We start from the raw sequence: 24204 nt of genomic DNA on the forward strand, positions 1-24204 counted from the left end.
CCGCCACGACGGGTCCCTCCACCCACACCTGGGCTCACGAAGCTAAGCACCCGCAGAGGTCCTCCCTTCTGGACAAGTGGGCCCAGTGGGGCCAGGCAAAGCCAGGCCTTGCAGCCACCTGTGGAGGCAGGACAACTGACACAGCCCCACTCCCATGGGCTGACAGCAGCAGTGTCATCCAGGTGGAAACACCGAAGCCCTCAGTACTTATAGTGGGAATTTCTAATAATGTACTTTCACAGCCTTGAGAAATTTCATAGAAATAGCACCTGGAAAAACAGCATATATCAAGAAACTGTGTTGATGATTATTTTCCATGTTTTTCTTAAAATAATAGCCTTGTTACAGGCCCCAAGGGCAGATGCAGAAGGGAGTATGACTGGGATCATGAAAGCATGGACCTTGGAACACTGGGTCAGCGTCAGGCATGAACACTGCCTATGCACTTGCTAATTGTTTCCAAAAATTTCCCAGAAGGGAAAGGCCCAGGGTAAAAACAAGGAGATATGGACTATGTCAATGTAGTGTCTTAGGAAAGAGAGATCAAAGAAAGTCTGTAGTCAGCAATTGGGAATAAAAGCTGGACTCCGAGTGGACTCTGCACCTCAGTCCCATAGAGGCAGCAGGTCCCCTGACACTGCGACAGATTTCATGCTCTGGTTCCCATCTCGTTGCTCGCTCCCAGACCTTTAGGGCAACAGGTACCCCCTGCCACTGCCCCAGGGGGTGAGCTCATGCAGGGCCGGCAGCTTCCCCACTTTGGAGCAACCCCAGGGAGACCCTTCCCAGGAGCTGCTTGAGGGGAACAGTGAGGTCGATTCCTTGGAAACATGATGGGGATCACAGTGCCTAAAGGACCCTGAAAGCTTCCTTTGATGGAAGAGCCAGGAGTCAGGAAAGGCCTTGGAAGGAGCAGAAGGAGCGGTCAGGGCGGGTCGTGGAGAAGAACCAGCGGGGTCTGTGACCAGGTAGCAGGGGGACAAGCACACAGCTGTGCCTACGCTGAGCAGTGCCCGCCAACAGTGAGGATGCCTGCAGCCGGGCTCCCCTCGGCCCTGCCTGAGTCCCGGGCTGGAAAGCCAGCCAGCCCTGGGTGGAGGACCCTTACATGCTGAAGAGTTCTCACACAGCAAGACTGGCCCCTTCCCCAGGAAAGTCTGCCACACACACGGGAGCAGGTAACATGGGGCTTTCCCTGGGGCTCAGCGGGAAAGATTCTGTCTGCCATGCCAGGAGCCACGGGTGACACGGGTTTGATCCCTGGGTCAGGAAGATTCCCTGAAGGAGGGCATGGCAACCCACTCCAGGATTCTTACCTGGTGAATCCCAAGGACAGAGGAGCCTGGTGGGCTACAGTCCATGGGGTCACACACAGTTAGACACAATTGAAGTGACTGAGCACGCATGTCCACTCAGGCCACATAGGGAGGAAGGGAGGGAGGGAGAAGGACCACACGACTGCTACCTAGAGTCCCAAGGCAACCACAGGCTTCTCCAGCAAACCTACCTCTGAAGGGCTGCCTGGGGCTGGGATGCTGAAGCCAGAGGCACAGCCCAGATGCACCTGTGCAGGCTGTTCCACCTGTGGTGGCTCGGGTGTGTGAAGGGGAGAGACCCATCCTCAGGCCCAGCCGGCTGCTCTGCTGGAAGGACAGCCCCAGCTGCCCAGCCCTCATCCTCTGGAACCAGGCTGCACAAGGATGTTTGCAATGCTGATGTTTAATGGCCAGTTCTATGGGGTGACATGGACAAGAGGCGTGTTCACATGGCCTGGGTGTGACACCCAGACCAGAGAACAGAACCAGAGCTGCTCGGACACCGAAGGGACACAACACGGTGGCAAGGATGACCCCCAGTTGGGGGTGTGGTCTCACTCAGCGGAGCCCTCCAAGCAGGTGTCATTCAGGACTTTAAACTTTGTTCTCCATGGGTCAGCGGCGATCATACAGTGTCCGTCTGTGGGAACAAGCACAGGGACAGAGTGTGGGGAGGCGGCCTCGGGAAGCTGGTATCTCCAGCTCTAAAGCTGCATCCACCCTACCTGCCTGCCCCAGGTGGCCCCTGGGAGCAGCCCCAAGCTCATCCTAGATGTTCCCGACCTGGGACCCTCTGCTGACCCCAGAGGCACCTGGGCCACTCTGCCCTGCCAGGCCTGTAATCTCCAGGGACTCCTCCCCCCAACACTAACTAGGATGTCCCACACGACCCATGCCCCCAGTGTCCCACCGGATCCTCTGACCCGACCCAGGCTTGTTCAGGGGCGAGGCTCACCCACCTTGTCACCTGGAGCAGGAGCAGCAGGGTAAGGCCTAGGAGGGAGAGCAGGGGACTCAGCCTCCATCCGTCCAGCTCTGGGCAGGAGGACCACTCAGCCACGGAGATGCTGCCGCTCCCTCACACACTCCTTCTCCTGAAGGTGGGGCGGGGCAGGGGTGACGACCAGGGAGGGGACATCTCGCCTTCCACCCAGGGACCTGGACCACGTGGTCAGGAACAGTCTAACCCCAGGGGGACCTGGAATGCAGCAGCAGAAATGGGACCAGTGAGCAGACAGGCCAGGGGCGTACGAGTGACCAGTGACCCCTGGGCTGGCCTGCCTGGCTGGCCTCCATCCTTCAGACAACCCCACAGTGTCCTTTGGAATGCCGTCGTCATCACTCCCCACACCGCCTGCCCTGATGCAGTGTCCGTGGCCCTGTAACCTGAGGGTGGCTGGTATGTCTTACATTGTTCACGTCTGGAGTTGCTTGAAAAGGACAGTTGTTGATGTCTTCGTCAAATTTCCCGCACCTGGTTCAGGTGAACTCCAGCTCCATGGAGAACACCAGGCCAACGTCCACCTGCGTTTGGACAGACACTGAAGTGGACATAGCCCTCCTGCCCCCCTTACATACCTGGCAGGTAGATCGACACAGTGGAGGCAGGACAGGGGTCTTTGCAGGAGGGGCTTGACTGCCAGTTTACTGGATAAATCTGGGCTGAGAAATGGATATTCCCTTTTGCACCCTGTTGTCACTACTTTCACCTGTCCTACAGTGAGGAAGGAGCCCCATGGAGCTGCAGTATGCTCTCACACACACATGCACACTCAGGCACACACAAACACACACAGGACCGGGATTGCTCCTTCTGAAGAATGTTCTTGGCGTTTTCGTCTGCAGCCCACGTGAAAACCACACACCCCTGGTTACATTCTGTACAGATTCCATTGCTAGGAGAACGTTTTAGGATGAAGAATGCCATCTGGGATGAGTATAAATCACACTGGATCACTGAAACATGGACGTCACCGTATGTAAATTAGATGACCAGGGCATGTTCGCTGTATGCAGCAGGGCGCCCATAGCTGGGGCTCTGGGACAACCCAGAGGGAGGGGGTGGGGAGCGAGGTGGGGAGGTCACGATGAGGGGGATACATGTATACCCGTGGCTGATTCATGTTGATGTATGATAAAGACCATCGCGATATTATAAAGCAACTATCCTTCAATTAAAATAAATACATTAACTTTAAAAAATCACACTGGATCCATATAGATGGAGGCCCAGAAGGAGCCCACAGCACATGGACTCCGAGGAGAGGCTGTGAGCTCCCAGAGGCCCCTCAGAACCAGGGGGCCATGGCTCCTGTCGCTCCAGGCGCTTTCCCCCTCCTGCTATTCCTACGTCTCTGTCTCTCTCTGTGTGTTTTGTAAATTAACCTTTTTTAATGTTATTTCCTTGAAATCTTTTCTGAATCTCTTTAGTATTTTCTGTCTGCCTCTTTAAAAAAAAAAAAACAAAAATGTAAGTAGCTTTATCCCCTTACAGTCTATATTTTGGTCATTCTTCTTTAAACAAGCTCAAATATAATGAAAACTGAAAATACATTTTACATGTGGATAGACTGATGGAGATTTAAAACACTCCCGTTATTTCTTTTCTAAAAACTGAAACTAACCCAACAGGTTGTATTTCCCTCTATTTTATGGGCTTCAGATGATGATCGAGACCCCTTGTTAAGCACCCGCCCACCCCTGCCAGACACTCATTAACAGCAGGTGTGCACCAGCAGCAGGGGAGGGTACCTACAGGATCCTTCCACGATCGCAGTACACGCACCACTTTGTAGGCGTTCCTGCCCTGGTTCGTCAGGTTGTACATGTGCAAGGCGTACTCCACGGTGGCAGGGAGGTAGTTCAAGAGTCTCTCTTCATCATCTCCCTCTTTCTCTGCGGGACCCCAGATGTGACTCCCCAGGGGCTGGGGACCTAAGAGAAGCAGGAGCAGGGTCCAGGGCTGAGCCCACCTGCACCTCCACTGCCGGCCCATCATGGCTGCTGCCCCCAGGCACCCAGGCTTCACCCTTCCCATCTCCGGCTCCCACCCGGCCTCCCTGGGCGCGGGTCCCGTCTACCTGCTCCAGGACATACTCCTCCCCTGGTCCGCCCCTCTGGTCTGACACCCTGTCCCTTCCCTCTCGTGACCCTGCCTCCTCCATCCCGAGCTGATAACATTGCCTCCTGTCCAGGAGAGAGAGCGAGACCCAGGCAGGGTGGATTGGGAAGGACCAACCGTGGAGAAAGGTCTGCTGCTGCTGAACTCTAGCCGCACGCCCATCTTGGCATCTCATGAGGGTCAGAGGCTTATGGGGTACCCCAGACTTGGATGCTGAATCAAGGGCACAGTTGCAAGGGGTGTGAGTAGAAGGCGGTCCTGGGACGCAGCAGCAGGTGAGGGTCGGAGAGACCAGGACGGACAGAGCCAAAGAGGATGAGTGGCCCGGAGTCAGCTCTGTGGGTGACAGAAGGTGGTCTGCAATGGCTGGGAAGGACTCTAAAAGGCCTGCCTGAGAATCACTGGCCTGGAACGTGGGGGCTTTGGCTCTGTGGGAACAGGCTTCCCTGGGCTTCTACTTTCTTGGTGCTTCTCCCCGCTGCAGGCAGACTGGCCTTGTGACAGAGACACGAGGAAGAAAGGAGGTGATGACAGCGGCCGTCGGCCACAGGCCAGGGAAGGGCGCCCGTGGTAGCAGCCTCGAAGAGGAGTGGGGGTTGGCAAAACTGGGCATCGGACTGGGAATCAAATGCCAGGGGAGTCAGTGACAGAGGAGGGAGCTAGGGGATCCGAAAGACATCACATCATCAGTGCCTGGTCATTTTATCATGAACACAGCCAGGTACGAGTGCTACCAGTGACGGAGCTCTGACAAAGGGGTGAGGAGGGGTGTGAAGAAGCCACGTCCAGGTCCGTGACACCCCCATGGGCTCATCAGGACAGCCACGTGCAGACCCCAGCAGTGATTTCAGCCCCATAATTATCAAGGATCCCCGAGTGTCGTCCGGGGAGAAGGCCAGCAAGAGAGGGTGGGGCACAAGACTCGCACAGGGGGTTGCTGGGAGCCCCGGATGGAAATGAAGGACAGATCCCCCCTCCTCCAGCCTGTCCACCTGGGTCACCCCAACGCCCTCCCCTCACTCCCTGGGGACCAGATGGATCCCCCTCCCCACCCCACACGGAGTGGGCTCCCCCCATGCGGGAGCTGCTGCCACTGTCTCTTCTGGACCTCAGAACCATGGGGGTAGCCAAGCCAGGTTCCTGCTCACGTTAGGACACGCATGCAAACCTGTCCCCACTAAGTGTAGAAATCCACAGAAGCCTCTTCCTGCGGACCAATTTCCCCACTTCCATCACTAGTCAAATGGCATCTTGAAGAAATCCACGGCACTGGTCCAGCTCACGACAGGATGGAGTGCTGTGGCCGCCATAGCAACTGAGCCTTGGGATGGGCAAAAGAGACCTTGTCCATCACAAGCTGTAATGCTCCAAAGGATAAAGATAATGTGGTATGAATACACATGGAATATTACTCAGCCGTGAAAAAGGACACGGTTCTTCTAACACAGCAATGTCAACGGACATGGAGAATATTATGCTGAGAGACATAAGTGAGAGAAAAAGAAACATGCTCTGTGCCAACCTACATGTGGAAGCCCCAGTATTAATTCAAACAAATCTGTATGAAAAACAGAAGCAGATTCACTGATACGGGAAGAAACTAGTGGTTACCAGTGCAGAGAAGAAGGAGGAGGGGCAAATTAGAGGTAAGGGATTAAGACAGACGAAGCACACACATTATACAACAGATAAGCTACAAAGACGTATGGAATAACACAGGGAAGTACATCCGTTCTCTTGTAATAACTTTGAGTGGAGTACTCTTGATGAGGGTGAACGAGGAGAGTGAAAAAGCTGGCTTAAAATTCAACATTCAAAAAAACTAAGATCATGGCATCTAGTCCCATCACTTTCTGGCAAATAGACGGGTAAAAAGTGGAAATAGTGTCCAATTTTATTTTCGTGAGCTCCAAAATCATTGCAGACAAAAACTACAACCATGAAATTAAAAGATGCTTGCTTCTTGGAAGGAGAGCTTTGACAAATCCAGACAGCATACTAAAAAGCAGAGACCTCGCTTTGCTGACAAATGTTCCATATGAACAAAGCTATGGTTTTTTCAGTAGTCATGTACAGATGTGAGAGTTGGATCATAAAGAAGGCTGAGCACCAGAGAACTGATGCTTTCAAACTGTAGTGCTGGAGAAGAATCTTGAGAGTCCCTTGGACAGTAAGGAGATCAAACCAGTCCAACCTAAGGGAAATCAACCCTGAATATTCATTGGAAGGACTGATGCTGAAGCTGAAGCTCCAATACTTTGGCCACCATTGGAAAAGACCCTGATGCTAGGAAAGACTGAGGGCAGGACGAGAAAGGGGAGACAGAGGATGAGATGATTGGATGGCATCACCAACTCATTGGACATGAGTTTGAACAAATGTGAAGAACAGGTAAGCCTGGCTGGTTGGACTCCATAGGGTTGCAAAGAGCTGGACATGACTTAGTGACTGAACAACAACAATAGCAACAATGTATATACACCTCTGTGTGTGTGTGTTAGTTGCTCAGTCCTGTCCCACTGCTAATATTAAATCAACTATGATTCAATAAAAAATGTATAGAAAAATTGTCACCCTAAAATTCCTTGTAATAGCTGTAATTAGAAACTTTTCAATTCTTAGGCATTGACTAAATAAGAGAATGAGTTTTGAGTGTTAGGAAGACACCAGCTCTGAGACTGTCTGTGCCAGGGGCAGGAAGGGGACAGGCTGGCAGGATCAAAGCCCCTCCTCTCCTCACACAGGTACCACCTACTCATGGAGGCTGGGCTTGTGGAAACCCACTTTTTTCTCTGTCCCTAGGCAAGGTAGTTTGACCCTTCCCTGATCAGCGTGGCCCCCAGAAGCCAGTCTCAAGCCCGCAGCCCCCAGCCCACACAAGTGCCTGACTGCTCAATGTGACTCTGCCCCAACCACTCCTGGGGGACTTTGAACGGGGCTACCTAGTCAGGTGAGCACTATCCCCTGGGAGCCAGCTAAGATCCTCAAGGGTCAGGATCCCAGGGATGGACAAGGCCCAGGGTCTGGGGCGTCCACAGACCTCCACGGGTGCTGGGCCCCTCTGGAATTCTCAAGTAGCTGTGGACGGAGCCTAAATGTCTGTTGCAGAGGCACAGGGCCGAAGTCTTGTCTGGAAAGAGTGCGCTGTGTTGTGGTCCCAGGGCTGCTTTGTGCCCCAGCTGGAGGCAGTGAGGGTCTCTTCTGTGAAATGGCCCCTCCCTGCTCACAGGGAGTTGTGTGTCCCTGAGCTGTGACCGCGAGGCCCCCAGAGGGCGCCAGCGTCCCCTGAGGACACAGCTCAGCTCCTGAGCACATGGGCTTCCCTGCTCTCTGCTTCCCCTTCACCCCTCCCCCTCCTCTGGGGACAGCCCCCAACAAAGGGGACAGTGACAAAGGGGACAGCGAGGGCCCGCTGAGTGTCGTGGCCACCCCACCTGGGACACCTCTGACGGAGGGTGTCTCCATCAGCTGGCCAGGCGCCAGGCTGAGAACCCAGGAGCTGAGGGGTCCTGTCAAGGGAGACTCAGGGATTCTGCGGGAAGCTCCTGGGTCCAGGACCTGCAAACCCTGCCCCCACCCCACCCCAGCACCCGCCCAGGGGCCTGGGAGCCTGTGTTCCAGAACCCGAGGGCGCTGGGGGCCACGGGGATGGGGGCACATCTGCACCTGAAAGACCCCAGCCCTCTGCTGCTTTCTCGGTGGAAAGACACTTCACCTCCAGGCAGGCCGCCTGCCGTCACCCACAGCCTGACTCCGGGCCACTCATCCTCTTTGGTTCCGTCCCTCCTTGTGTCTCCAACCCTCACCAACTGCTGCGTCCGGGACCTCCTTCCACTCACTCTCCTTGCAACTGTGCCCTTGATTCAGCATCCAAGTCTGGGGCACTCCATAAGTCTCTGATCCCCCTGAGATGCCAAGGGGGGCGTGGGCTTCCTCCATGGTTGGTCCTTCCCAACCCACCCTGCCTGGGTCTCACTCTCTCTCCTAGACAGGAGGCAATGATATCAGCTCAGGATGGAGGAGGCAGGGTCATGAGAGGGAAGGGACAGGGTGTCAGACCAGAGGGGCGGACCAGGGGAGGAGTATGTCCTGGAGCAGATAGATGGGACCCGTGCCCAGGGAGGCCGGGTGGGAGCCGGAGACGGGAAGGGTGAAGCCTGGGCGCAGCAGTCATGATGGGCCGACAGCGGAGGTGCAGGTGGGCTCAGCCCTGGACCCTGCTCCTGCTTCTCTTAGGTCCACAGCTGCTGGTGACTCATGGCTGGCGTCCCCAAGGGAACGAGAATAGTGAAAACAGAGATACCTTGAAGCTTTACTTTCCTGCCGTCGTGGAGTACGCCTCACATATGTACAACCTGAAGAGCCAGGATAGGAATGCCTACAAAGTGCTGCGTGTACTGCGGTCGTGGCGGGAGTGGGTAGGTACCATATTTTCCCCACTGCTGGCCTCGTCCGCTGTGACTCGGGTCGGGAGAGGGTGTCATCAGAGGATTTCAATCATCATTTGACAACCATAAAATAGAGGGAAATACAGCCTATTGGGTTAGTTTCAGTTTTTATTGAAAAAAGATAATAATAATGGGAATTTTTCAAACTCTGGGAGGTGTGTTTTCAGTTTTGTCATTTTTCACCTTGTTTTATGAAGAATAAGCAAAATATGAAGTATGAGGGGATGAAACTATTTATTTTTTTTTTTAAAAGAGCCAGACAGAAAACCCTGGATTAGAGATTTAGAATCGACTTCATGGAAATAACATTAAACTAGGCTCATTTAGGAAAATCAGAGAGAGAGAGAGAGAGAAGGGAAAGCAGCTGGAGGCCCCTCGTCCTGAGGAGCCTCTGGGCGTTCAGCCTCTCCTCTGACCCCATGTGCTCCGGGCTCCTCCGTGGATCGAGCATGATTTACACTCTTCCCAGACCAAGTTCTGAATCCTAAAATGTTCTCATGGCAATGGAATCTGCAGAACACGACCAGGGGTGCGATTTTCACATGCACTGCAGACAGAAAGGCCAAGAGCATTCTGCAGAAGGAACACTTCCGGTCCTGTGTGTGGCCACGTGCGGATGTGTACCTGTGCTTTGTGTGAGTGCCTGGGTGGGGGGAACATGCTGGGGCAACACCCCCTCTGCACCTCTGGACTGAGTGACAGAAGGAAGGCAGAGGGCTCTCTACACGGCCCCAGCTTCCCTCCAGGGACAGGAGCGGGTCCCGCCTGGCCCTGCTGCCCTGCTGCCCCCAGCTGGGTCTCTGCCTGCAGTCTCTGGCCTGGAACGCAAGACTGACTCAGTGTTGAGAATAAAGGCCAGGCTAGAGTCGGGGGGCACTGCGAGGCCTAAAGTCCAGGCAGTGGAGAAGACAGATCACTTTGTGAGAGGGAGGATGCTTCTTGAAGTCATTGTCCCAGTCCTGTGAATGTGCCTGCATGCTTGTGTCCTTGTGTCTGTGTGTGTTGATATGTGCGTGTGTTTGTATGTGTGCATGTGTGTGGATGTGTGTTTGCATGTGTGTGTGTGTGAGTGTGTGGATGTGTTTCTGTGTGTGTGGATGTGGATGTGTGTGTGAGTGTGTGTCTGTGTGTATGTATGCGTGGATGTGTGTGGCTGTGTGTATGGATATGCATGTGTCTGTGTGTGGATGTGTGAGTATGGATGTGTGTGTGCCTGTGTGTGTGGATACGTGTGTATGGGAGGAGAAAGCATCCACTTCACATTCTGAACAGAGAGAAGAAAAAGGCCTGGTGTTCTCCATGGAGCTGCAGTTTGCCCGAACCAGGTGTGGAAAATTTGATGAAGACATCGACAACTGTCCTTTTCAAGCAACTCCAGACATGAACAATGTAAGACACACCAGCCGCCCTCAGGTTACAGGGCCACGGACACTGCATCAGGGCAGGCAGCGTGGGCAGTGATGGTGACGACATTCCAAAGGACACTGAGGGGTCGTCTGCAGGATGGAGGCCAGCCAGGCAGGCCAGCCCAGGGGTCACTGGTCACTCGTACGCCCCTGGCCTGTCTGCTCACTGGTCCCATTTCTGCTGCTGCATCCCAGGTCCCCCTGGGGTTAGACTGTTCCTGACCACGTGGTCCACGTGGTCCAGGCCCCTGGGTGGAAGGCGAGATGTCCCCTCCCTGGTCGTCACCCCCACCCCACCCCGCCTTCGGGAGAAGGAGTGTGTGAGGGAGGAGCAGCATCTCTGTGGCCGAGTGGTCCTCCTGCCCAGAGCTGGATGGATAGAAGCTGAGCCCCCCTGCCCTCCCTCTCAGGCCCTACCCTGCTGCTCCTGCCCCAGGTGACAAAGGGGTGAGCCCCACCCCTGGATAAGACTGATACAGGTCAGAGGCCCTGCTGGGACACTGGGGGCATGGGTCATGTGGGACATTCTGGTGTCATGGGGAGGAGTCCCTGGAGATCACAGGTCTCGCAGGGCAGAGTGACCTGCCCACCCGAGAAGGTAGGGTTTGCTGGATGCCAGCTTTAGGGCTGGAGACGCTAGTATCACAAGTCCCTCCCCCCTACTCTGTCCCTGTGCTTGTTCCCACAGACCGTCACCTGCTTCTTCACTGTTGACGCTGAACCCTGGAAGACAGAGTTCCAACTTCTGAACGACACCTGCTTGGAGGGCTCCGCTGTGTGAGACCACACCCCAGCCTGGGGGGCACCCCTGCCGCCCTGTCGTGTCCCTTCAGTGTCCAAGCGGCTCTGGTTCTGTTCTCTGGATGAGCACCTGTGTGGGTGTCGCACCCGGGCCATACGGACACGCCTCCCTGTTCATGTCACCCCATAGAACTGGCCATTAAACGTCAGCATTGCAAGCAGCCTTGTGCAGCCTGGTTCCAGAGGGTGGGGGCTGGGCAACTGGGGCCGTCCTCCCAGCAGGGCAACTGGCTGAGCCCTGGGGATGCGTGTCTCCCCCTTAGAGCCAGCTGCCGGTGGCACAACCTAGGAGCACAGGTGCGTCTGAGCTGTGTCTCGGTCTCATGGGATGAGCATGATCCTTAGAGGGATGTTGGCATGGCCAGACAGGCAACCCTCAGGGCAGGGTGGACCAGACAGGGTCTTGGGCCCCTCAGCACATCCCAGGGGCTTGCTCACACACATCCACTGATCTGGGAAGCTACAGGAGGGGGGAATGTAGGAGGGGCTCCAGCCTCCACTCAGATGGGCCCACCTACCACAAGCTGTAGCGGCTCCTGGAGCCTCTTAAAAATATGCAGCTTCCCAGGGTCTCTGGACCTTTGGAGCAGCAGGTGCGTCTCCTCTATGCCCAGGGCCCCTGGGACACTCAGAGCTGAGAATGGCTGCTGATGCTGTGGAGACTCTGGAAGGGTCTCCCAGAACAGGACTAAGCAGGCCCCTCTGTCAGGGAAGAAGCAGGAGCAGGGTCCAGGGCTGAGCCCACCTGCATCTCTGCTGTCGGCCCATCATGGCTGCTGCCCCCAGGCACCCAGGCTTCACCCTTCCCATCTCCAGTTCCCACCCGGCCTCCCTGGGCACGGGTCCCATCTATCTGCTCCAGGACATACTCCTCCCCTGGTCCGCCCCTCTGGTCTGACACCCTGTCCCTTCCCTCTCATGACCCTGCCTCCTCCATCCCGAGCTGATATCATTGCCTCCTGTCCAGGAGAGAGAGCGAGACCCAGGCAGGGTGGGTTGGGAAGGACCAACCATGGAGGAAGCCCAGCCACATGCCCCCCTTGGCATCTCAGGGGGATCAGAGACTTATGGAGTGCCCCAGACTTGGATGCTGAATCAAGGGCACAGTTGCAAGGAGAGTGAGTGGAAGGAGGTCCCGGACGCAGCAGTTGGTGAGGGTCGGAGACACAAGGAGGGACGGAACCAAAGAGGATGAGTGGCCCGGAGTCAGGCTGTGGGTGACGGCAGGCGGCCTGCCTGGAGGTGAAGTGTCTTCCCACCGTGAAAGCAGCAGAGGGCTGGGGTCTTTCAGGTGCAGATGTGCCCCCAACCCCGTGGCCCCCAGCGCCCTCTGGTTCTGGAACACAGGCTCCCAGGCCCCTGGGCGGGTGCTGGGGTGGGGTGGGGGCAGGGTTTGCAGGTCCTGGACCCAGGAGCTTCCCGCAGAATCCCTGAGTCTCCCTTGACAGGACCCCTCAGCTCCTGGGTTCTCAGCCTGGCGCCTGGCCGGCTGATGGAGACACCCTCCGTCAGAGGTGTCCTAGGTGGGGTGGCCACGACACTCAGCGGGCCCTCGCTGTCCCCTTTGTCACTGTCCCCTTTGTTGGGGGCTGTCCCCAGAGGAGGGGGAGGGGTGAAGGGGAAGCAGAGAGCAGGGAAGCCCATGTGCTCAGGAGCTGAGCTGTGTCCTCAGGGGACGCTGGCGCCCTCTGGGGGCCTCACGGTCACAGCTCAGTTTAGTTCAGTCCTATCGACTGACTGTTTGCAACCCCATGGACTGCAGTATGCCAGGCCTCCCTGTCCATCACCAACTCTGGGAGCGAACTCAAATTCAGGTCCATCGAGTCGATGATGCCATCCAACCATCTCATCCTCTGTCTTCCCCTTCTCCTCCTACCTTCAATCTTTCCCAGCATCAGGATTTTTTTCCAATGAGGCAGTTCTTTGCATCAGGTAGCCAAAGTATTGGGGTATCAGCTTCAGCATCAGTCCTTCCGACACATATTCAGGACTGATTTCCTTTAGGATGGACTGGTTGGATCTCCTTGCAGTCCAAGAGACTCTCAAGAGTCCTCTCCCACTCCTCAGTTCAAAAGCGTCAATTCTTTGGTGCTCAGCTTTCTTTTTAGTCCAACTCTCACATCCATACATGACTACTGGAAAAACATAGCTTTGACTAGATGGACCTTTCTTGGCAAAGTAATGTCTCTGCTTTTTAATATGGTGTCTAGGTTGGTCACAGCTTTTCTTCTAAGGAGTAAGCATCTTTTAATTTCATGGCTGCAGTGATTTTGGAGCTCCTAAAATAAAGTCTGTCACTGTTTCCACTGTTTCCCCATCTATTTGCCATGGAGTGATGGGACCAGATGCCATGATCTTCATTTTTTGAATGTTGAGTTTTAAGTCATCTTTTTCACTCTCCTCTCACTTTCATCAAGAGGCTCTGTAGTTCTTCACTTTCTGCCATAAGAGTGGTGTCATCTGCATATCTGAGGTTAATGATATTTCTCATGGCAATCTTGATTCCAGTTTGTGCTTCATCCAGCGAATGATATACTCTGAATAGAAGTTAAATAAGAAGGGTGACAATATACAGCCTTGACATACTTCTTTCCCAATTTGGAACTAGTCCATTGTTCCATATCCAGTCTAACTGTTGTTTCTTGACCTGCCTATAAGATTTCTTAGGAGACAGGTAAGGTGGTCTGGTATTCCCATCTCTTGAAGAATTTTCCACAGTTTGTTGTGACCCACACAGTCCAAGGCTTTGGCGTAGTCAGTGAGGCAGAAGTAGATGTTTTCCTGGAACTTTCTTGCCTTTTCTATGATCCAATGGATGTTGGCAATTTGATCTCTGGTTCCTCTGCCTTTTCTAAAACCAGCTTGAACATCTGGAAGTTCTCATTTCACCTGCTGTTGAAGCCTAGCTTGGAGAATTTTGAGCATTACTTTGCTAGTGTGTGAGATGAGTGCAATTGTGTGGTAGTTTAAGCATTCTTTGGCATAGCATTTCTTTGAGATTAGAGTAAAAACTGACCTTTTCCAGTCCTGTGGCCTCTGCTGAGTTCTCCAAATTTGCTGGCATATTGAATGCAGCACTTTAACAGCATCACCTCTTAGGACTTGAAATAGCTCAACTGGAATTGCATTATCTCCAAGCTTTGTTCGTAGTGATGCTTCCTAAAGCCCACTGGACTTCTCATTCCAGGATGTCTGGCTTTAGGTGAGTGATCACACCATCGTGGTTTTCTGGGCCATGAATATCTTTTTTGTATAGTTCTGTGTATTGTTGCCACCTCTTCTTAGTATCTTCTGCTTCTGTTAGGTCCATAACATTTCTGCCCTTTATTGTGCCCATCTTTGCACAATAAAGATTTTCCCTTGGTGTCTCTAATTTTCCCTTGGTGTCTCTAATTTTCTTGAAGAACTCTCTAGTCTTTCCCATTCTGATGTTTTCCTCTGTTTCTTTGCACTGATCTCTTAGAAGGCTTTCTTATCTCTCTTTGCTATTCTTTGGAACTCTGCATTCAGATGGGCATATCTTTCCTTTTCTCCTTTGCCTTTCACTTCTCTTCTTTTCTCAGCTATTTGTAAGGCCTTCTCAGACAACCATTTTGCCTTTTTGCATTTCTTCTTGGAGATAGTTTTGATCGCTGCCTCCTGTACAATGCTATGAACCTCTGTCCATAGCTCTTCAGGCATGCTATCTGTTAGATCTAATCCCTTGAATCTCTGCAGGTGGATTCTTTAGTAGCTGAGACACCAGGGAAGCCAGACCTTAGCTCAGTGGCGCACAACTCCCTGTGAGCAGGGAGGGGCCGTTTCACAGAAGAGATCCTCACTGACTCCAGCTGGGGCACAAAGTAGCCCTGGGACCATGACACAGCGCACTCTTTCCAGACAAGACTTTGGCCCTGTGCTCCCACAACAGACATTTAGGCTCCATCCACAGCTACTTGAGAACTTCAGAGGGGCCCAGCACCCATGGAGGCCTGTGGTCGCCCTGGACCCTGGGCCTTGCCCATCCCTGGGATCCTGACCCTGGAGGTCTGGGCAGGCCCAGAGAAGGTGCATCTTAGCCGGCTCCCAGCGGAAGGTGCCGACTTTGTCTCTGGACCACACTCTGGGTGGCCCAGTTCAGAGTCCCCTGGGAGTAGATGGGGCAAAGTCACATTGAGCAGTCAGGCACTTGTGTAGGCTGGAGCTGCGGGCTTGAGACTGGTTTCTGGGGGCCACACTGATCAAGGAAGAGTCAGAATAACATGCCTGGGGACAGAGAAAAAAGTGGGTTTTCAGAAGCCTGGCCTCCGTGAGCAGATGGCGCCTGAGTGGAGAGAGGAAGAGGTGGGGTCTTTGCAGGGGGTGGGAGCTCTGAACTCCACCCAGGGCCTCTCTCTCCTCAGGGTGTGCACATTCACAAGACTGCTTACAGCTCATCTCCTCACCCCAAGATGTCGTTGCCTAGTTTCTGTAGAGGCTGAGCACCTCAGCCTCTTCAAAGAAAGAGAGTCCTTGTGATCATTCTTTTTGCTTTTTGCCAGCTGCATGACTTTCAGGATGCTAGCTCCCTGACCAATGATAGAATCTGAGCCCTTGGCAATGAAAGCACAGAGTCCTAACCAGTGAGCCAGCAGGAAATTCCCTCTGACTTCGCTTTTCAAGCAGATTCCATAGTCACTGTTCCCTGATCTCCAAGCACAGCACTCAGTCCTACCCGGAAGATGTCCTTTTGCCATTTAGTATTTGCAACAGTTAAGTAGGGCCATGTGATCAAGTATGAGAAGCAACCAGATCTAGGGGGGAAACTCCCAAGAGGTCGTCTCGCTGGGCCGTCTTTCAACCTCAAAACAGAGGAAAGTTGCACCAAGATGGATGGACCAAGAGGAAATTATGGTGACAGAAGGCAGACAGAGGGCAACATGAGGCATGCTTCTACTTTCGTGAGGAAACCAAAGTAGGCAGACTCACAGAGGTGCAAAGTGGAGCAGGGCCTCCCAGGGCTGGAAGGAGGGGAGTGGAGGAGGCTGTCAGAGGACACACATTTCAGTTACAAGATGGATCATTTCTGGACATGTGCTGTCCAACTCAGGGCCTGGAGACACTGCCGCAGATGTGCATCTGGGCTGAGAGGGTAGAGGTGGAGTGCTTTCCATACCAGAAATGAACAGCATTTAAAAATGAAGGTACAGGAGGGCTCTTTGGGAGCCGGTCTTCTGTTCGTGGCCTGGAATGTGCAAGCTTTCTCACACGGATCCCAAACTCCAAACTCTTAAGTGTAGACATTGGATGCGTGTGGCTTCTGTCTCTCAATCAAATTTTCACAAAGTCATGAAATCAAAAACTCCACAACAGGCTGTCCCTTTTCTCGGATGGCTGTAAGTTCACTGAAACTGCGAAGGGAACGTCAGTGTGCTTTTTCGCCCAAGAATGAGTGTTCAGGAATGGAGTTGGGATGGATTTGGCAGCAATTTTAGCGATATCTCAGTGGGTTTGAGGGGGAAGAGCCTGTGGAGACATGTATGAATAGAGTCCTGATATACCTAGATAGGTAAAGAGTCCAGGAATGCCCACAGCTGCCACTCAGAGTTTGTCATCGGAGAAGCCTGAAAAACAAGGGCCTGTCTTGTCACGTCCTGAAGGCAAGCAGCCACGTGCGTTTGGAGTGGGTGTCCACAGACACCCTTACCTTCACACGGGTTGGAACCCCATGCCCAGCGTGCGTCCTCACCATGCAGTCCAGGGGAGAACAGGTTGAGTTGGCCACAGCTGGCCCAGGTCATGGCGTGTGGACACAGCCGGACCTGACAAGTGGTGCAGAGCCCCTGGATCCGTAGTGGTCTGGGGGAGGCCCCCTTCATAGACTGAGTGACAGGCACCATCGAGACCAGAACCCAGAAAAAGAGGGTGAATGTGGACCTTAGGCTGAAAGAACCCGAGATGTAGGTACAGACAGGCCCGGGGCCTGGGAAACCCAGACGGTGTGCCATCCTGGAGGGGTCCCTTGGTCTCTGGTCATAGCTCTGTGCCCAACACCGCCTGCACCCGGACTGGACTGACTGCCTTTTCTCTCAAGACGCCTATGCATCCTTCTTGTCTGGACTAGATGTCCCCTCTTTTGCAAAGCTGCCCTGATGCCCTGTGGAAGAACTCTGTCTCCCCAGGTGGGATCGTAGGTGCCAGGTGGCCCCGTTTCCCGGGAGACACAGGGCTTCTGTCATGCCCATGTTCATGCTGCTGGCACCCAGCTCCCCCAGGGGTCTCACAGGGAGCCCCCTGCAAGTGCTCCCTGCAGTGAGACTGAACCCATGAAGCCTACCCTCCTACCTCAGAGGCATTGATTTTAATGGTCAGAGAGTGAGAGCAAGGGCCAGGACCAACCCCCAGCCCTTCCCTGGAGAGCTGGGGTGAGCAGTCGATCATCTCTACACAGGATGGAGGACATTCCTCCCCAGCACCTCCCCCCCTATTCCCTGCCACCCACCTCACAACTCCACGCCTTCCTTCCAGGAAGGCCTGGTGCCCTGTCCTCACGGCCTAGCCTGACTGGCTGCTCCCTCCCCGATCTCGAGTCTCCTTGCTGGGATCGCACACTGGGCTTCCAGAACACCTCCTGCTTGACACTCCCCTCGGGGCCCCATCCAAATAGCCAGAGATCTCCCAGACTTCCCAGGAGCTGGGAAACAAGGATGTGCTTGGCAGAAAAAGGAACAGGCAGAGAACGCCTCAGGATGGAGCTGTGTGACCTTTGTTGGCCGGGGGAATCAGCTGGGGCAGAGCTGGGTCTGCGCCCCTGCAGGCCTCCACTGCAGCCGCCCCACCTCTCCTCCTACCGGAGGCCCCTCACTTCTGTCTCCAGTGACTTCAGGAAGCCCCTTTAGGTTTCCAGCAAATTTAAACTGAAAAAGAAGCCCTACAATAGAATCTGCAAGTGACAGAAATGTTACCACCAAATAGGTGAGGCCTTAATCCATCTAAAGACGCAGGTGCACCTTCTCATCCTCCAGGGGTCCACTGATGGGCCACGCCCAGGGCCACCGGGGAGGCCCTCAGGGCGGACGCCTCTGAGCTGGGGTCTGGTTTCCAGTTCTTCTTACTTGCAGTTCCAGGGACACATTTCTACTTTCCATCAGCTTCTGTCTCCACAACCACAGGAAGAGAGTCACAGGCATCTGCCTGGAGGGTGGTGATAAGACGAACGAGGCAGTGTATGGACAGCATCATGGAGACCTCGGCCCAGCTGGGCACTGACAAGCGATTCTCCACCGTCCATGCCCCTCCCTCATCATGGGGCATAGTCTCTGAGGAGCAAGGCCTGGTCCGGACACCCTGGGCACCAGCAGTGAGACTCAGGTTCTGTAGCATGGCGAGTGGGGACAGCAAAGGAGGGCCTCGTGGGCTCCATTGGTGCCTGGCAGGTCCCAGAGGTGGGGGCAGATGCAGACACGGGGTGGGCCTTGCTACCTGGCCTTGGTCTGATTCATGCCAGGACCAGAGCTACAGAAAGCTCTTCCTGGAGAATCAAGTGGGGTGAAAGGCTCTGACAGCCAAACTTGCCTGCCCAGCTTCCAATTCCACACGCTGGGGAGCCTGGGGGTCAGTCCCTGTGTTCTGACCCCACAGCAGCTGTGACCCCAGCAGGTACTCAGCCTTCCCAGCCTCTTCCTTCTTCCTGGACATGGCCTGGGGTCCAGTTTGTGGAGCCCTACCCCAAGGCCACAGGTGCAAGGCCTTGCACCAGGGCACAGACATGGAGTCCAGAAACAAGGTCTTGTCGGGAACTGACTGAGACCCTTGGTGACCATTGCCAAAAGCCCCGCCCCTCCCCCATCATCATCAGCCTGACCCCAAACTAGGCAAAAATGCCCACCCTCTGCTCATGCTATAGCGCCCTACCCCGTCACCTAATGCCAGGCTGCCGGCAGGAATTTTCTTTGTGTTGAAAGTACAAGTACAAGTTGCTCAGTCGTGTCCAACTCTTTGTGACCCCATGGACTATACAGTCCATGGAATTCTCCAGGCCAGAATACTGAAGTGGGTAGCTTTTCCCTGCTCCAGAGTATCTCCCCAACCCGGGGATCAAACCCAGGTCTCCAGCATGGCAGGCCTATTCTTTAGTGGCTGAGCCACCAGGGAACCCCAAGAAAACTGGAGCAGGGAGCCTATCCCTTCTCCAGGGGATCTTCCCAACCCAGGAATTGAACTGGGGTCTCCTGCATCGCAGGCGGATTCTTTACCAACTGAGCTTCTTTGTCTTGAGACTATAAAAATTGGCTGGAAAATTGCCGGCTCTCCCCGGCCTGTCAGGAGGTTGACCCGCTGCATTTGCAGTGCCTTTATCATCTCTACTGTTTGCTTTTAATAAACTCACTCCCTTCTGAAATGCTCTGTCTGGAAATTCTTCTCCAACCCGAGCTCGGATTGCCATGACAAAGTTCACGACGGGCGTGGGCAGCTACGCTGGGATCTCAGTCTGGCTGAACCCTGCCGTCCCTGCCCCCAGTGCTGCTGGCCAAAATCTTGGCCTTCTTTGCCCACCGAACCGAATTTTCAGAGACGGAGTTTGGAGGAAATAGAAAGGTGGGGGAGAGAGGGACAGAGTAGGCTCAGACCTCAAGAACTGTGCCCCCTTCCTTGAGGAGTCTGGGGGTTTATATAAGACAAGGGGCTCGCAGTCATTGGTGATGAGGAACAGAGGTGATAGGATCTTGATTTCTCCCTCTTGCATCGTTTTGAAGACAGTCGTTGACTTGAGTCAGTAATCGGTAATTGAGTCTGGTAGGTGGGTGGCGCTGCGGCCTTCTTTCTGATATGTAACTACTAGGGGAAGGGTGTTGTAAGGGTGAACACCAGATAGGGGATGTATTTAGCATGGAGTCAAAGGGAAAAATGTGAACTCTAGCTCCTGCAGAGTTAGGTGGCAGAAAACCAAACTTAGTTACAGACATGCAGAGTTAAAGTAAAAAAAAACTAGGAATGTTCAGGCCTGCTCACTATTCTTTTTATCGTCTTTATTCTCAGGAAAGGGAAAAATAAAAACCCATTCCTCTCTTTTTCCTCCTTTTCACTGCAACACCACCCCCAAATCAGCAGTGTAGGACTCTTGTTCTCTCCTGGGATGAAATCAGGCCAAGGATCGCACGACCTCCCCCCAGTCAAGTGCCTCCCTCCACCCATCCTGGCCAGAGCTCCTCCCATGGTGCCTTTGGGGCTGTCCTGGCAGAGCCACTTTCTCACGCCATGTGGAGCCCTCCAGACGTTTCATTCTGACAACTCTGGGCAGCGTTTACCAATGCTCTTTTCAAAACGGTTCTTTAGATCCTGCCAGTCTGACAAGCTTGTCCCTGTCGCCTTCACGGCTACTCCTACGCAGATGCTGGCTGCTTTCCCTTGAAACGACTTCATTCAGAGTTGGTTTGGGGTCTCCTGCCACAGTCTCCGTCAATTCGGCCAAATTTCCACTTCTTCAATTCACATTGTCTGGGAGTCAGGCCCTACACGGGTGCTTATTTTAGAAACATCACACATCAGACTTGGTGTGGAGATGACACTCCCTTTCAGGGATCCAAAGACTGATCCATCCATGTTCTCCCTTCTTTATTTTTTCAGGCACCTCAGCTGTTCTCCCCCAAGCAAAACTTTCTGAAGCCTCCCACCACCCACATGAACTCAGGCCAGTCAGACTTGAATCTACCTCCACAGTGCTCACACACAGAGGCTCCAGTCAAAGGTGACCCATAGCAGTACCGATACGTGACCACCAGACACTGGAGGGGGGCCATCCTGTGTGGGTCCACCACCCCTTCCATATCAGCGATCACACAGGTAGTCTGACACCAGCCAGTTCAGGGCCAGACCAGCCACAGGGAGGCCCTGGGGGACCTGGGACGTAGCGACTTGCTCCTGGGGCCTGGTCGGCAGCTTGGAGCCATGAAGGGGCTGCTCTTCTGTACTTTTGGCATGTGTTGATTCGAATTTGAGAACAAAGGAAATAATGGTTTCCAGCTTTTTGCTTCCCTGTGAATGCGAAGAGAAGCTGTGAGCCCCCCTCAGAGTGATGTGGGGGAAGGGGCATGGGCAGGAGGACTGGATGGGGGAGGCCTTCCTCTTTGGGGGTGTCCTCCACAGGGTGTCCAGGTGAGAAGCGGGACAGGAAGAAAGGATGGTGCTGGTGATAGCCAGGGCTCACTCGAGGAGTCGTCTGTAGCGCTTGTTCTATAGACTTTCTATCTAAAAGTTTAAGATACCCAAGGGGGCCGGGCTCTACTCACTACCACCTGTCCCAGAGCTCAAATCCTAAGGAGGCTGCTCTGCCCTCAGGGTCCCCACCTCCCCGGGTCTCTGTGCTTCTCCCTCCTCTGAGCTTGCATTTCAAGAGATAGCAAGGTTTGCTTCAGAAAAAAACTGAATTCACAGCAACGTTGACTTATTCTGGCACTAGCAAACCCAAGCAACTGAATAAAAAACCAGAAGACACCAAAGGACTCCTTAATGAAAGGGCAGGAGACCATCAAAACCTTACCTGATCCTGATGCAGGGCAGCGGGAGGTGCTGGCGACGGAATGAAACACCAACACTGCAGAGTGGTTTGAATCTTTTTACTTTTAACTCTTTGCTTCTTACAGCTGCTTTATTTTATATCCTTTTGCACAACAATCTACAGGGCAAGTTGCCAAGCACTATGATTTAGTGACTATACAGTGCGCAGGCGCAGGGCGAGATAAGCTTTACCTTAACTTATTTACTGCAGCTAAGACTTTGTTTTGGGGAACTTCCTTATCAACTTAGAATCCATTTTGTCCCTGGGTCTGTTCCTTTTGCGGAATCAGAGAAACATCCTTGTGTGCAAGAAATGTTCTTTTCCCACGGGAACAAACAGAGGATTCTTAGCTGAACATCTCGTTTGCAAGAATGTTCAGCCCTGGTTGACAGTCTTGTTTGCAAGCACTTCTCAACCTTCCTTATATCTTGTTCCCTACAGGAGGAGTGAGAAACCTGATTCGGTTGGAGACTGACCGTTCCAGCAGTGAAGCCACAGTTCTCAACATTAACGTGCAGCACAAGCCCCTAAGGGGAGGGGAATTCCTTTCCCATTGTGCCGGACTTAGTAACTCAGTCATAGCCGACCCTTTTGCCCCTCCATGGACTGTAGTCCGCCAAACTCCTCTGTCCATGGAATTCTCCAGGCAGGAATACTGGAGTGTGTTGCCATTTCCTACCCCAGAGAACCTTCCCAACCTAGGGATCGAACCTTCATCTGCTGTACTGCAGGCAGATTTTCTATCACTGAGCCACCAGGGAAGCCCAGTTACCCATTGCTGTGAAACAAATTAGGCTTCCCAGGAGGCTCAGTGGTAAAGAATCCACTTGCAATGCAGGAGACACAAGCTCTATCCCTGGGTTGGGAAGATCCCCTGGAGGAGGGCATCACAACCCACTCCAGTATTCTTGCCTGGAGAATCCCATGGACAGAGGAGCCTGGTGGGCTGAAGTCCATAGGGTTGCAAAGAGTTGGACTTCACTGAGCTTGCGGGCACGCGAAATAAACTAACAACTTCAAACAGTGAGCATTGATTATCTCACAGTTTCTGTGCCCCAGGAATTCAGGTACAGCCAAACTGAGTGCGCTGGCCAAACTTGACGGTGCTGGCTGGTGGGAGACTGACTGCTTCCAAATGCCCCATGTACCTCCTGGCCCGCCTTGGTTCCTCATCTGTGCATCTCTCCAGAGGCTACCTAAGCGTCCTTGTGGTCACACTGAGCCAGCTAGTGTCTGAGGTTGGAAGCCGCAGTCCACAAACATTTTGGGTAGATTGGGTAGTGATGGTCATCACTTCTGCTGTCGTCCTTTCATTCAAAACTAGTCACCAACTGTACACATTCTGAATTGAGACTTACAAAAAAAAATATTTCTTTCACACAAACAAGAGACAGGTCAGGAATATTGGGATCAAGATTTAAGTTTTAAAATTCAAAATGTTGTTATGTGGGGTGTTTTCACTGGAGTAGCAGATGACCTAAACATAAGAGAAAAACACTTTCTGTTCTAAAAACCAAATGGCTTTTTAAAAAGACATCTTTATTCTCCAAGAAATCAGATGCAATTGTAATGATGATCTGTTTTCTCTAAAATCTGACACTGCCATCCTGTATATTGTTGTTATTGTTGATTAGTACTAAGTTGTGCCTGACTCTTTTGCAACTCCATGGACAGAGGAGCCTGGAGGGCTGCAGTATTTCCCAGGTCAGAATACTGCAGTGCCTTGCCATTTCCTCTCCAGCAGATCTGCCCGACCCAGGGATAGACCCTGAGTCTCCTGCATTAGCAGGCGGATTCTTTACCACTGAGCCACCGAGGTACATTGCTGTAAGTGTTCTGATGGAAATCAGTGATTTGCCCTAACTTTGCAGACTGCTCTTCCTGTTTTCTGAAGCTTAGGCCTTCTTTGTCTATTTCTCCATTTGTTTATAAAGGCGGGCTCTGGTTCCACTGAATGCATTATCCTGTGTAATGTGATTTTATGTCTTTTTAAAACTAACTGGATGAAAGAAAATTATTTTTTAAACCGAAGAAACAAAAATTAGTCACCAAGTCCAGCCCATACTCAGAGGAAAGGAATTACATGAAGGCAAGAATCTCAGGAGATGGAGGTCAGGGAGACCAGCCAGGGTGCCGCCTGCCAGTTAATTAGCATGGATTATGTCGCTCCACCCAGACTTTATCATTCAGCAGGCAAGGGCCGGAGCCAGAGAATGTTCACTCCTAAATAATTCCTGGCCGGTGTTGCTGCTGCTGGTCCAAAGACCACATTTTGGGAGTTGCTGTTTTTAAACCCCCTTCGTCCAATCACAGTGGGAAATAAAACCTGTTCGTCCAATCTCAGTGGGAAACAGCCTCCAGCTGCTGCAGGAGATTGGACTTCACCCAGGCAGCAGTCAGACCCAGGCATCCAGTGCTGAGATTCTGACTGAGCCTGAGCTGAATAAGAATTTAGGGAGTATTGTGAACTTTAAGACTTTGGATTTTTAACTCACAGGAGAACAAGAGCACTCTATTTGGGGTTTAATTCCTTTGGACTTCAATTTCTTAGGACTTCATTTTGTAAGAGGAGTTAACCTTGAAATCTTAAATTTGA

The 24204-nt window shown here is 53.1% G+C and overlaps 1 protein-coding gene and 1 long non-coding RNA gene across 6 annotated transcripts; one reads left to right on the forward strand and one right to left on the reverse strand.

Moving 5' to 3' along the window:
* Positions 1–1701: 1701 nt before the first annotated feature.
* On the reverse strand, positions 1702–21730 carry LOC114117505 (uncharacterized). Of its 5 annotated transcripts, none has more exons than XR_006055604.2 (5): positions 21591–21730; positions 4555–4773; positions 2727–4250; positions 2276–2514; positions 1702–1956 (listed from the first exon to the last, which is right to left on the reverse strand). It is a non-coding gene; the product is annotated as an uncharacterized LOC114117505 (long non-coding RNA). The 5 variants fall into 5 exon arrangements; XR_009595933.1 differs by lacking the exon at positions 21591–21730 and adding an exon at positions 5606–8207; XR_009595932.1 differs by lacking the exon at positions 21591–21730 and having other exon boundaries at positions 2727–2840; positions 4072–4250; positions 4555–8201.
* On the forward strand, positions 8564–11253 carry LOC101105017 (cystatin-9-like). The gene is made up of 3 exons (XM_015099678.4): positions 8564–8855; positions 10158–10274; positions 10980–11253. Exons 1-3 carry the CDS (start codon positions 8610–8612, stop codon positions 11070–11072), a joined length of 456 nt encoding a protein of 151 aa, XP_014955164.1. The 5' UTR covers positions 8564–8609; the 3' UTR covers positions 11073–11253.
* Positions 21731–24204: the final 2474 nt, after the last annotated feature.

Source organism: Ovis aries, chromosome 13 (assembly GCF_016772045.2).
Source record: "Ovis aries strain OAR_USU_Benz2616 breed Rambouillet chromosome 13, ARS-UI_Ramb_v3.0, whole genome shotgun sequence".
Lineage (NCBI taxonomy): Eukaryota > Metazoa > Chordata > Mammalia > Artiodactyla > Bovidae > Ovis > Ovis aries.

Coding starts and splice junctions, on each gene's coding strand:
- LOC101105017 (XM_015099678.4), top strand. CDS start 8,610: ATGATGGGCCGACAGCGGAGGTGCAGGTGGGCTCAGCCCTGGACCCTG. Junction 8,856..10,157: donor TGCGGTCGTGGCGGGAGTGG/GTAGGTACCATA, acceptor CATTCTGAACAG/AGAGAAGAAAAAGGCCTGGT. Junction 10,275..10,979: donor CAACTCCAGACATGAACAAT/GTAAGACACACC, acceptor TTGTTCCCACAG/ACCGTCACCTGCTTCTTCAC.